The sequence below is a fragment of the Oncorhynchus clarkii genome, chromosome 18 (genome assembly GCF_045791955.1).
Source record: "Oncorhynchus clarkii lewisi isolate Uvic-CL-2024 chromosome 18, UVic_Ocla_1.0, whole genome shotgun sequence".
In the NCBI taxonomy this organism is placed as follows: domain Eukaryota; kingdom Metazoa; phylum Chordata; class Actinopteri; order Salmoniformes; family Salmonidae; genus Oncorhynchus; species Oncorhynchus clarkii.
In genome coordinates, this window is record NC_092164.1 from 829,012 (window position 1) to 842,261 (window position 13,250).

At 43.9% G+C, this 13,250-nt stretch overlaps 1 protein-coding gene across 1 annotated transcript in view; it reads right to left on the minus strand.

The window, feature by feature from the left end:
* Positions 1-9,399: 9,399 nt before the first annotated feature.
* Positions 9,400-13,250, minus strand: part of LOC139372814 (FERM, ARHGEF and pleckstrin domain-containing protein 1-like) — a 34,177-nt gene continuing 30,326 nt past the window's right edge. Inside the window, exons 18-19 of the mRNA XM_071112620.1 lie at positions 12,809-12,960; positions 9,400-10,870 (exon numbers count right to left, since the gene is read on the minus strand). Of these exons, the coding sequence (XP_070968721.1) occupies positions 10,837-10,870; positions 12,809-12,960 (186 nt within the window). The 3' untranslated portion in view covers positions 9,400-10,836. The remainder of the gene's footprint in view (positions 10,871-12,808; positions 12,961-13,250) is intronic.

Genomic DNA, 13,250 nt, shown 5'->3' on the forward strand with positions numbered 1-13,250 from the left:
ACATGATCCGTCTCTGTGTGCAACATAACCAGTGGTTCATGTGAACCGAACTCACAGCTAAAACAATCCAATGTTATTTGTTGACTAAACTTTACTGCAAATGACACTCAAGTCTTGAGAAAAAAACAATACACTAATATTGCAGTTACCACGACAGCCTTTATAATAGAACGCTTGTTACCACGACAGCCTTTATAATAGAACGCTTGTTACCACGACAGCCTTTATAATAGAACGCTTGTTACCACGACAGCCTTTATAATAGAACGCTTGTTACCACGACAGCCTTTATAATAGAACGCTTGTTACCACGACAGCCTTTATAATAGAACGCTTGTTACCACGACAGCCTTTATAATAGAACGCTTGTTACCACGACAGCCTTTATAATAGAACGCTTGTTACCACGACAGCCTTTATAATAGAACGCTTGTTACCACGACAGCCTTTATAATAGAATGCTTGTTACCACGACAGCCTTTATAATAGAACGCTTGTTACCACGACAGCCTTTATAATAGAACGCTTGTTACCACGACAGCCTTTATAATAGAACGCTTGTTACCACGACAGCCTTTATAATAGAACGCTTGTTACCACGACAGCCTTTATAATAGAACGCTTGTTACCACGACAGCCTTTATAATAGAACGCTTGTTACCACGACAGCCTTTATAATAGAACGCTTGTTACCACGACAGCCTTTATAATAGAACGCTTGTTACCACGACAGCCTTTATAATAGAACGCTTGTTACCACGACAGCCTTTATAATAGAACGCTTGTTACCACGACAGCCTTTATAATAGAACGCTTGTTACCACGACAGCCTTTATAATAGAACGCTTGTTACCACGACAGCCTTTATAATAGAACGCTTGTTACCACGACAGCCTTTATAATAGAACGCTTGTTACCACGACAGCCTTTATAATAGAACGCTTGTTACCACGACAGCCTTTATAATAGAACGCTTGTTACCACGACAGCCTTTATAATAGAACGCTTGTTACCACGACAGCCTTTATAATAGAACGCTTGTTACCACGACAGCCTTTATAATAGAACGCTTGTGACCACGACAGCCTTTATAATAGAACGCTTGTTACTACGACAGCCTTTATGATAGAACGCTTGTGACCACGACAGCCTTTATAATAGAACGCTTGTTACCACGACAGCGTTTATAATAGAACGCTTGTTACCACGACAGCCTTTATAATAGAACGCTTGTGACCACGACAGCCTTTATAATAGAACGCTTGTGACCATGACAGCCTTTATAATAGAACGCTTGTTACCACGACAGCCTTTATAATACAACGCTTGTTACCACGACAGCCTTTATAATAGAACGCTTGTTACCACGACAGCCTTTATAATAGAACGCTTGTTACCACGACAGCCTTTATAATAGAACGCTTGTTACCACGACAGCCTTTATAATAGAACGCTAGTTACCACGACAGCCTTTATAATAGAACGCTTGTTACCACGACAGCCTTTATAATAGAACGCTTGTTACCACGACAGCGTTTATAATAGAACGCTTGTTACCACGACAGCGTTTATAATAGAACGCTAGTTACCACGACAGCCTTTATAATAGAACGCTAGTTACCACGACAGCCTTTATAATAGAGCGCTTGTTACCACGACAGCCTTTATAATAGAGCGCTTGTTACCACGACAGCCTTTATAATAGAACGCTTGTTACCACGACAGCCTTTATAATAGAACGCTTGTTACCACGACAGCCTTTATAATAGAACGCTTGTGACCACGACAGCCTTTATAATAGAACGCTTGTTACCACGACAGCCTTTATAATAGAACGCTTGTTACCACGACAGCCTTTATAATAGAACGCTTGTTACCACGACAGCCTTTATAATAGAACGCTTGTTACCACGACAGCCTTTATAATAGAACGCTAGTTACCACGACAGCCTTTATAATAGAATGCTTGTGACCACACATCTAAATATTGCACTTGGGGGGAGAAAAACATGTTAAAGTATAAATTGAATGAAACAGTCATTCTATTTCTGCCCTGTTATAGTGGCCACTATAGTAGACATGGATCAAGTGCACAAGGCTACATGTGAGCAAAAATAACATTCACTGAATTAAAACACTCCAGTGTTACTGTCAAGATCAACACTAAAACAATGTCTTTGGGCCACACATTATTACATTGTACACTTCCTGCCTGTGGACATGTGTTCTACAATGTGTCAGCAGCAGAGAGGAGGGAACGGGTGATTTCTTTCACCTCTATAGAGGCATCCATCTTAAGCCCAGCTACACCTGATCCCTGAATCCACCTGTTTAACAAGCAACGCCTCATTTTTCACCTCATTCTCTCAACCTGAAAATGAAACAATACTGTAGAGAGAGAACATTAGTTAACATTTCACACAGATTGCCAGGGTCCAGTAAGCAACTGTGTTATAACTCGAGGAACGGCAAGGAGTCGTATACCAGTTAATACTATAGCGAATTGGTTACTAATGTCGGCTAGCGTCAGCTGTCTGTTGTAACGTTAGCTAGCTAGCGTCAGCTGTCTGATGTTGTAACGTTAGCTAGCTAGCGTCAGCTGTCTGATGTTGTAACGTTAGCTAGCTAGCGTCAGCTGTCTGATGTAACGTTAGCTAGCTAGCGTCAGCTGTCTGATGTTGTAACGTTAGCTAGCTAGCGTCAGCTGTCTGACTTTATTAGCAGCAAATTTTCACACCATGAACTCAATTATTTGATCAGATAAATTGGCTAGCTAACGAATACTTGTCCCACCACACTTTCTCCCTCACCTCAAGTAGTCCTATCTACCGTACTGGGTCCAGTCATTGGTACAGTACTACCAAACCCTACTGTAGTTCTACATGTCTATCGTTTCTTACCTGACCCATGTCATGTGACTTAGCTACTGTCAGATAAATGTTGTTTGTCTACTCCGTAGCAGAACCTGTTATGCTAACAGAACATTAGCTACTGTCAGATAATGTTGTTTGTCTACTCCGTAGCAGAACCTGTTATGCTAACAGAACATTAGCTAGTGTCAGATAATGTTTTGACTACTCCGTAGCAGAACCGGTTATGCTAACAGAACATTAGCTAGTGTCAGATAATGTTGTTTGACTACTCCGTAGCAGAACCGGTTATGCTAACAGAACATTAGCTAGAAAGCACTTTAGACTGTACGTAAAAATTACTACAATTATACATTCCTCTATGAAGCTAAACTGTCTGATCACTGTAGTGAGTGATCACCTGCTGCAGGACATGTCTGACCTGTTGTTGAGACCATTAGTGGGACAGGACATGACTGGCCTATGTTGTTGAGAGTCCATTAGTGGGACAGGACATGACTATGTTGTTGAGACCATTAGTGGGACAGGACATGACTATGTTGTTGAGAGTCCATTAGTGGGACAGGACATGACTATGTTGTTGAGACCATTAGTGGGACAGGACTATGTTGTTGAGACCATTAGTGGGACATGACTATGTTGTTGAGACCATTAGTGGGACAGGACATGTCTGACCTATGTTGTTGAGACCATTAGTGGGACAGGACATGTCTGACCTATGTTGTTGAGACCATTAGTGGGACAGGACATGACCATGTTGTTGAGACCATTAGTGGGACAGGACATGACCATGTTGTTGAGAGACCATTAGTGGGACAGGACATGTCTGACCTATGTTGTTGAGAGTCCATTAGTGGGACAGGACATGACTGACCTATGTTGTTGAGAGTCCATTAGTGGGACAGGACATGACTGACCCATGTCGTTGAGACCATTAGTGGGACAGGACATGTCTGACCTATGTTGTTGAGAGTCCATTAGTGGGACAGGACATGACTGACCCATGTCGTTGAGACCATTAGTGGGACAGGACATGTCTGACCTATGTTGTTGAGACCATTAGTGGGACAGGACATGACTATGTTGTTGAGACCATTAGTGGGACAGGACATGTCTGACCTATGTTGTTGAGAGTCCATTAGTGGGACAGGACATGACTGACCCATGTCGTTGAGACCATTAGTGGGACAGGACATGTCTGACCTATGTTGTTGAGACCATTAGTGGGACAGGACATGTCTGACCTATGTTGTTGAGTCCATTAGTGTGACAGGACATGACTATGTTGTTGAGACCATTAGTGGGACAGGACATGACTGACCTATGTTGTTGAGACCATTAGTGGGACAGGACATGACTGACCTATGTTGTTGAGACCATTAGTGGGACAGGACATGACTATGTTGTTGAGACCATTAGTGGGACAGGACATGTCTGACCTGTTGTTGAGACCATTAGTGGGACAGGACATGTCTGACCTATGTTGTTGAGAGTCCATTAGTGGGACAGGACAGGACATGACTATGTTGTTGAGACCATTAGTGGGACATGACTATGTTGTTGAGAGTCCATTAGTGGGACAGGACATGACTATCTTGTTGAGAGACCATTAGTGGGACAGGACAGGACTATGTTGTTGAGACCATTAGTGGGACAGGACTATGTTGTTGAGACCATTAGTGGGACAGGACATGACTATGTTGTTGAGAGACCATTAGTGGGACAGGACATGACTGACCTATGTTGTTGAGACCATTAGTGAGACAGGACATGACTGACCTATGTTGTTGAGAGTCTATTAGTGGGACAGGACATGACTATGTTGTTGAGAGACCATTAGTGGGACAGGACATGACTGACCTATGTTGTTGAGACCATTAGTGAGACAGGACATGACTGACCTATGTTGTTGAGAGTCTATTAGTGGGACAGGACATGTCTGACCTATGTTGTTGAGAGGCCATTAGTGGGACAGGACATGACTATGTTGTTGAGACCATTAGTGGGACAGGACATGACTATGTTGTTGAGACCATTAGTGGGACAGGACATGTCTGACCTGTTGTTGAGAGACCATTAGTGGGACAGGACATGTCTGACCTATGTTGTTGAGAGTCCATTAGTGGGACAGGACATGACTGACCTATGTTGTTGAGACCATTAGTGGGACAGGACATGACTATGTTGTTGAGACCATTAGTGGGACAGGACATGACTATGTTGTTGAGACCATTAGTGGGACAGGACATGACTATGTTGTTGAGACCATTAGTGGGACAGGACATGACTATGTTGTTGAGTCCATTAGTGGGACAGGACATGACTATGTTGTTGAGACCATTAGTGGGACAGGACTATGTTGTTGAGAGTCCATTAGTGGGACAGGACATGACTGACCTATGTTGTTGAGACCATTAGTGGGACAGGACATGACTATGTTGTTGAGACCATTAGTGGGACAGGACATGACTGACCTATGTTGTTGAGACCATTAGTGGGACAGGACATGTCTGACCTATGTTGTTGAGAGTCCATTAGTGGGACAGGACATGACTATGTTGTTGAGAGTCCATTAGTGGGACAGGACATGACTATGTTGTTGAGACCATTAGTGGGACAGGACATGTCTGACCTATGTTGTTGAGAGTCCATTAGTGGGACAGGACTATGTTGTTGAGACCATTAGTGGGACAGGACATGACTATGTTGTTGAGAGTCCATTAGTGGGACAGGACATGTCTGACCTATGTTGTTGAGAGTCCATTAGTGGGACAGGACATGTCTGACCTATGTTGTTGAGAGTCCATTAGTGGGACAGGACATGTCTGACCTATGTTGTTGAGACCATTAGTGGGACAGGACATGACTATGTTGTTGAGACCATTAGTGGGACAGGACATGACTGACCTATGTTGTTGAGAGTCCATTAGTGGGACAGGACATGACTGACCTATGTTGTTGAGACCATTAGTGGGACAGGACATGTCTGACCCATGTTGTTGAGACCATTAGTGGGACAGGACATGTCTGACCCATGTTGTTGAGACCATTAGTGGGACAGGACATGACTGACCTATGTTGTTGAGAGTCCATTAGTGGGACAGGACATGACTGACCTATGTTGTTGAGACCATTAGTGGGACAGGACATGACTATGTTGTTGAGAGTCCATTAGTGGGACAGGACATGTCTGACCTGTTGTTGAGACCATTAGTGGGACAGGACATGACTATGTTGTTGAGACCATTAGTGGGACATGACTATGTTGTTGAGTCCATTAGTGGGACAGGACATGACTATGTTGTTGAGTCCATTAGTGGGACAGGACATGTCTGAACTATGTTGTTGAGACCATTAGTGGGACAGGACATGACTATGTTGTTGAGACCATTAGTGGGACAGGACATGACTGACCTATGTTGTTGAGACCATTAGTGGGACAGGACATGACTGACCTATGTTGTTGAGACCATTAGTGGGACAGGACATGACTATGTTGTTGAGTCCATTAGTGGGACAGGACATGTCTGACCTATGTTGTTGAGAGACCATTAGTGGGACAGGACATGACTATGTTGTTGAGTCCATTAGTGGGACAGGACATGTCTGACCTATGTTGTTGAGAGTCCATTAGTGGGACAGGACATTAGACTTATATCATACCACTGTTAGGTTCTTATTTTTCAGAGTAAATAACTCAGACTCTAGAGAAGCTTTAACCAAGTTTAATCATTTCCCAAAGGTTCTGTACAGCAGAAAATCAGACAGCTAAAGATTTCAGACTTCACAGTTTATATACATCCTACTTAAGACACTCCCCTTTCTCTCCAATCCCTACGTTTCATGGCTCGACAGGAAGCTAATAAAGAGGGTAACAGGATACCAAACATTAAATTACTCTCTTCAGAGAATCTGTCCTGACCTCAACCTCTCATCTAATACCCAGATGTCTCCCCTGTATCAACACATCGCTCTCCTCCTGACCTCAACCCCTCCTTCTCCTAATCCACAGATGTCCATCTGTGTCCCCTGTATCAACACATCACTCTCCTGACCTCAACCCCTCCTTCACCTAATCCACAGATGTCCATCTGTCTCCCCATGTATCAACAAATCGCTCTCCTCTCCTGCTGACCTCAACCCCTCCTTCGCCTAATCCACAGATGTCCGTCTGTCTCCCCTGTATCAACACATCGCTCTCCTGACCTCAACCCCTCCTTCACCTAATACCCAGATGTCCATCTGTCTCCCCTGTATCAACACATCGCTCTCAACCCCTCCTTCACCTAATACCCAGATGTCCATCTGTCTCCCCTGTATCAACACATCTCTGTCCTGACCTCAACCCCTCCTTCACCTAATCCACAGATGTCCATTGTCTCCCCTGTATCAACACATCGCTGACCTCAACCCCTCCTTCACCTAACACCCAGATGTCCATCTGTCTCCCCTGTATCAACACATCGCTGTCCTCTCCTCCATCAAACACATTCTAACAGAACACCCGGTCTCTTTCATTTCCTATCATACATTTACTATCTCAATGTTTAGCACATTCCAACACCACATTCATTCTTCCCATGACAGACTGGCCAGGTGAATCCAGGATCCCTTATTGATGTCACCTGTTAAATTCACTTCAATCAGTGTAGATGAAGGGGAGGAGACGGGTTAAATAATGATTCTATGCCATTCAGAGGGTGAATGGGCAAGAAAAGATTGAAATCAAATCACTGTAAAAAAAAAAATGAATAAGAACTAACAAATAATTAAAGAGCAGCAGTAATAATAATCATAGCGAGACTATATGCAGGGGGTACCGGTTAGTAATGAGACTATATGCAGGGGGTACCATTTAGTAATGAGACTATATGCAGGGGGTACCGGTACATTGTTAATTGTTATAATTATCAACTGTGTGTTGTCTCATCTCAGTCGACCCCCACTTCCCTTTTTGTCTAGCAAGCTGCCATGCCGGTTTAGCCCACTAGGGCACATTCTCCTATCATTCCTTTGTAACCATATCTATTTTGTATGTGTTATGCATTTCTGTGAATTACTTAGTTAGTAAATAAATTATTTTAAGACAATTGATGTATTGTTATACTCCAACCCTGTTCCTGGAGAGAGACCCTCCTGTAGGTTTTAACTCCAACCCTGTTCCTGGAGAGAGACCCTCCTGTAGGTTTTAACTCCAACCCTGTTCCTGGAGAGAGACCCTCCTGTAGGCTCTGCTGCGTTATAGAATAGACTGTAACATAGACGATGGCTCTGCTGTGTTATAGAATAGACTGTAACATAGACGATGGCTCTGCTGCGTTATAGAATAGACTAACATAGACGATGGCTCTGCTGCGTTATAGAATAGACTGTAACATGGAGACGAAACATAGACGATGGCTCTGCTGCGTTACAGAATAGACTAACATGGAGACGATGGCTCTGCTGTGTTATAGAATAGACTAACATGGAGACGAAACATAGACGATGGCTCTGCTGCATTATAGAATAGACTGTAACATGGAGACGATGGCTCTGCTGCGTTATAGAATAGACTAACAGAGACGACACATAGATGATGGCTCTGCTGCGTTATAGAATAGACTGTAACATGGAGACGACACAGACGATGGCTTCTGCCGCCGTTGTAAAGATTGTCTCTAGATACCGTCGTGTCGTTGACTATTATTAAATGTGAAGACTGAATATGATCAATTTTCTGTATAATTTAACCAGGAAGTCGGGGCACCACGGGAACATGCTGTTTATGGGGTTTCAACTTCCCGAATATAACTATAATATAACTATAATATAACTATAATATAACTATAATATAACTATAATAGAACTATAATATAACTATAATATAACTATAATATAACTATAATATAACTATAATATAACTATAATATAACTATAATATAACTATAATATAACTATAATATAACTCGTCCGATAGTTTCATCTCTTATTAATACATTTTACCTCATTACTGAACTGCACGAACCCTGAATCAGCGATATACAAATTGGCTTAATTATTTATCTACTAACTAACTTAATCAACACACACATCATTTAGTTATACATTGGGTACTATATATATATATATATGGACTGCACGAACCCTAGCATAGAATCATGAATCAACGATATACAAATTGGCTTAATTATTTATCTACTAACTAACTTAATCAAATCACAGAATTACATCAACACACACATCATTTAGTTATACATTGGGTACTAAGCATGACAGAAGGAAAAGTCCCTATTTGACGGCTTGGTAGACAAAGGAAAGGGGTGGGGACCACTCGAGAGCGGGAGACTCATAGCTGATAAATACACTCATAGAAGTCGCTAGTACTTTGAATATGAACAACCGCTCATTCGAAAATAAATTGTAATTTACATATATTTCCGAGTGTATGTCTTGTTGTCTCTCTCTGTGGTCGGCCGGTCCATCTGCTGGAGAGAGACCCTCCTGTAGGTTTTCCCTCCAACCCTGTAGTCGGCCGGTCCGTCTGCTGGAGAGAGACCCTCCTGTAGGTTTTCCCTCCAACCCTGTGGTCGGCCGGTCCGTCTGCTGGAGAGAGACCCTCCTGTAGGTTTTCGCTCCAACCCTGTAGTCGGCCGGTCCATCTGCTGGAGAGAGTCGACAGAAAAGTCTCTGGTTGCGTTCCTAATGGATACGTCAGGCGTCCATGTTGTCGCATAGAATAGATGTTGTCTGCGGTATTCTTCGTCCTAGGTTACGCACATTTCCAGCTGCAGACTGATGAGATCTTGTCTAATGTGTTCCTTCTGTGGAAATGCTTTATTAGAGTTGAATCATTTCTAGCCGTGAAGCCAACGCTACACGCTGTCTGGTCTCCTCAGCCTATAGAGCTGTAGTTCTTAACCATTTCACATGTAGCTACCCCTTCCTGTTTTCTGATGTAAGGGCCTATAGAGTTGTAGCCAATTCAACGTGGGGACTCCGTCCCGGCATTCTCTGACAATGTCAATTTTATAGGAAGTGGTTTATACTCTATGGAAGAAGGGGCGATTTCATGATGCCTGATGTCTGGCCTCATGGGGGCGTGGCCACTGACTAGTTAATATTTTTATATGAAAATCAATACTCTCATTTAGAAGGCTAACATCACATTAAATCTTTTCACAAATAGTTTCAGAATTACTCATTCATTTTATCCAACATTTGGATGTACATCTGAGAAGTGAAAACACAAACAGAGATACAGTCATGTGGGTCTCCTGTCTTTCATGAGGTCACCAATTGAACCAAACGCGATGATGATTGTTCTTTAGGTACCCACGGACTATTCCCACATTCTCAAAAATATAAATATCGTTTAATACTCCAATTTTGGATATTAGGAGTTTTGGCAAGAGAAGCACTTTGTTCTCTCTCCCTCAATACTGCATGGCAGTGAGGAGAGTTTTCAGACAGGAAGGTATGGCCGAGGTAATAACACCTGTGGTGGGAGAGAGAGAAGGAGGATATACACCCAAAAGGGCCACGTCGTGACAATACAGACAGGTGGTTAGTAAAGTGAGCCGGTACTCCAGAGGTGAAGAGGGCAGGGTGAAAGAAGAGACCTAAAGGACGGGAAGGAGTCGTCTAGAAGAGGCCTAAAGGGCAGGAAGGAGTCGTCTAGAAGAGGCCTAAAGGGCAGGAAGGAGCCGTCTAGAAGAGGCCTAAAGGGCAGGAAGGAGCCGTCTAGAAGAGGCCTAAAGGGCAGGAAGGAGCCGTCTAGAAGAGGCCTAAAGGGCAGGAAGGAGTCGTCTAGAAGAGGCCTAAAGGGCAGTCTAGAAGAGGCCTAAAGGGCAGGAAGGAGCCGTCTAGAAGAGGCTAAAGGACAGGAAGGAGCCGTCTAGAAGAGGGTTGGTCAGTGTCCTCCTAGTCCTCACTGGCTCCGTGGTCAGTAAGGATCCTTCCTCTGGCTCAGGAGGGGTCGACTAGCTTAACAGGTAGCACTACGGATCACCTCCATCCACCTGGAGACAGACAGACAGGTTAGAGACAGACAGGTAGCACTACGGATCACCTCCATCCACCTGGAGACAGACAGACAGGTTAGAGACAGACAGGTAGCACTACGGATAACCTCCATCCACCTGGAGAAAAGTTTTGAAGACAACACCACACTACTGAAGACGACAACACTACACTACTGAAGACAACAAGACAACACCACACTACTGAAGACAACACCACACTACTGAAGACAACACCACACTACTGAGGACAACAAGACAACACCACACTACTGAAGACAACACCACACTACTGAAGACAACACAACACTACTGAGGACAACACCACACTACTGAAGACAAGACAACACCACACTACTGAAGACAAGACATCACCAAACTACTGAAGACAACAAGACAACACCACACTACCGAAGACAACACTACCGAAGACAACACTACACTGCTGAAGACAACACCACACTGCTGAAGACAACAAGACAACACCACACTGCTGAAGACAACACCACACTGCCGAAGACAACACCACACTGCCGAAGACAACACCACACTACCGAAGACAACACCACACTACCGAAGACAACACTACCGAAGACAACACTACCGAAGACAACACCACACTACCGAAGACAACACTGCTGAAGACAACACCACACTACCGAAGACAACACCACACTACCGAAGACAACACTGCTGAAGACAACACCACACTACCGAAGACAACACTGCTGAAGACAACAACACCACACTACTGAAGACAACACCACACTACTGAAGACAACAAGACAACACCACACTACTGAAGACAACACTGCTGAAGACAACACCACACTACTGAACACAACAAGACAACACTACTGAGGACAACAAGACAACACCACACTACCGAAGACAACACTGCTGAAGACAAGACAACACCACACTACTGAAGACAACAAGACAACACCACACTACTGAAAACACTGGCTGGCTCTGATCTGAAGTAGTACATGAGACTGACTGGAAGTGACAACACAACCAAACAACAGGTTGCCAAGGGAACTGACCTCTGGAAGGTGTACTGGCTCTCTGATCTGAAGTAGTACATGAGACTGGAAGTGACAACACAACCAAACACCACACAACAGGTTGCCAAGGGAACTGACCTCTGGAAGGTGTACTGGCTCTCTGATCTGAAGTAGTACATGAGACTGGAAGTGACAACACAACCAAACACCACACAACAGGTTGCCAAGGGAACTGACCTCTGGAAGGTGTACTGGCTCTCTGATCTGAAGTAGTACATGAGACTTGAAGTGACAACACAACCAAACACCACACAACAGGTTGCCAAGGGAACTGACCTCTGGAAGGTGCACTGGCTCTCTGATCTGAAGTAGTACACATGAGACTTGAAGTGACAACACAACCAAACAACAGGTTGCCAAGGGAACTGACCTCTGGAAGGTGTACTGGCTCTCTGATCTGAAGTAGTACATGAGACTGGAAGTGACAACACAACCAAACACCACACAACAGGTTGCCAAGGGAACTGACCTCTGGAAGGTGTACTGGCTCTCTGATCTGAAGTAGTACATGAGACTGACTGGAAGTGACAACACAACCAAACACCACAACAGGTTGCCAAGGGAACTGACCTCTGGAAGGTGTACTGGCTCTCTGATCTGAAGTAGTACATGAGACTGACTGGAAGTGACAACACAACCAAACACCACAACAGGTTGCCAAGGGAACTGACCTCTGGAAGGTGTACTGGCTCTCTGATCTGAAGTAGTACATGAGACTTGAAGTGACAACACAACCAAACACCACACAACAGGTTGCCAAGGGAACTGACCTCTGGAAGGTGTACTGGCTCTCTGATCTGAAGTAGTACACATGAGACTTGAAGTGACAACACAACCAAACACCAAACAACAGGTTGCCAAGGGAACTGACCTCTGGAAGGTGTACTGGCTCTCTGATCTGAAGTAGTACACATGAGACTTGAAGTGGAGCTTGAAAACATAGTCCTTCTGGATGTTCTCTGTCTCCGCGGGAACCGTCAACGAGTAGCCTAGCAACGGGAGGCTGGCCAGAGGGTAGTCATCCTATAGGGAACAGAGAGGACCTTTAGACTACTGCATCCCATAATAAATACTATATAATATACTACCCAGGGGGTAGTCATCCTATAGAAGACCTTGAGACTACTGCATCCCATAATAAATACTATATAATATACTACCCAGAGGGTAGTCATCCTATAGAAGACCTTCAGACTACTGCATCCCATAATATATAATATACTACCCAGAGGGTAGTCATCCTATAGAAGACCTTCAGACTACTGCATCCCATAATATATAATACACTACCCAGAGGGTAGTCATCCTATAGA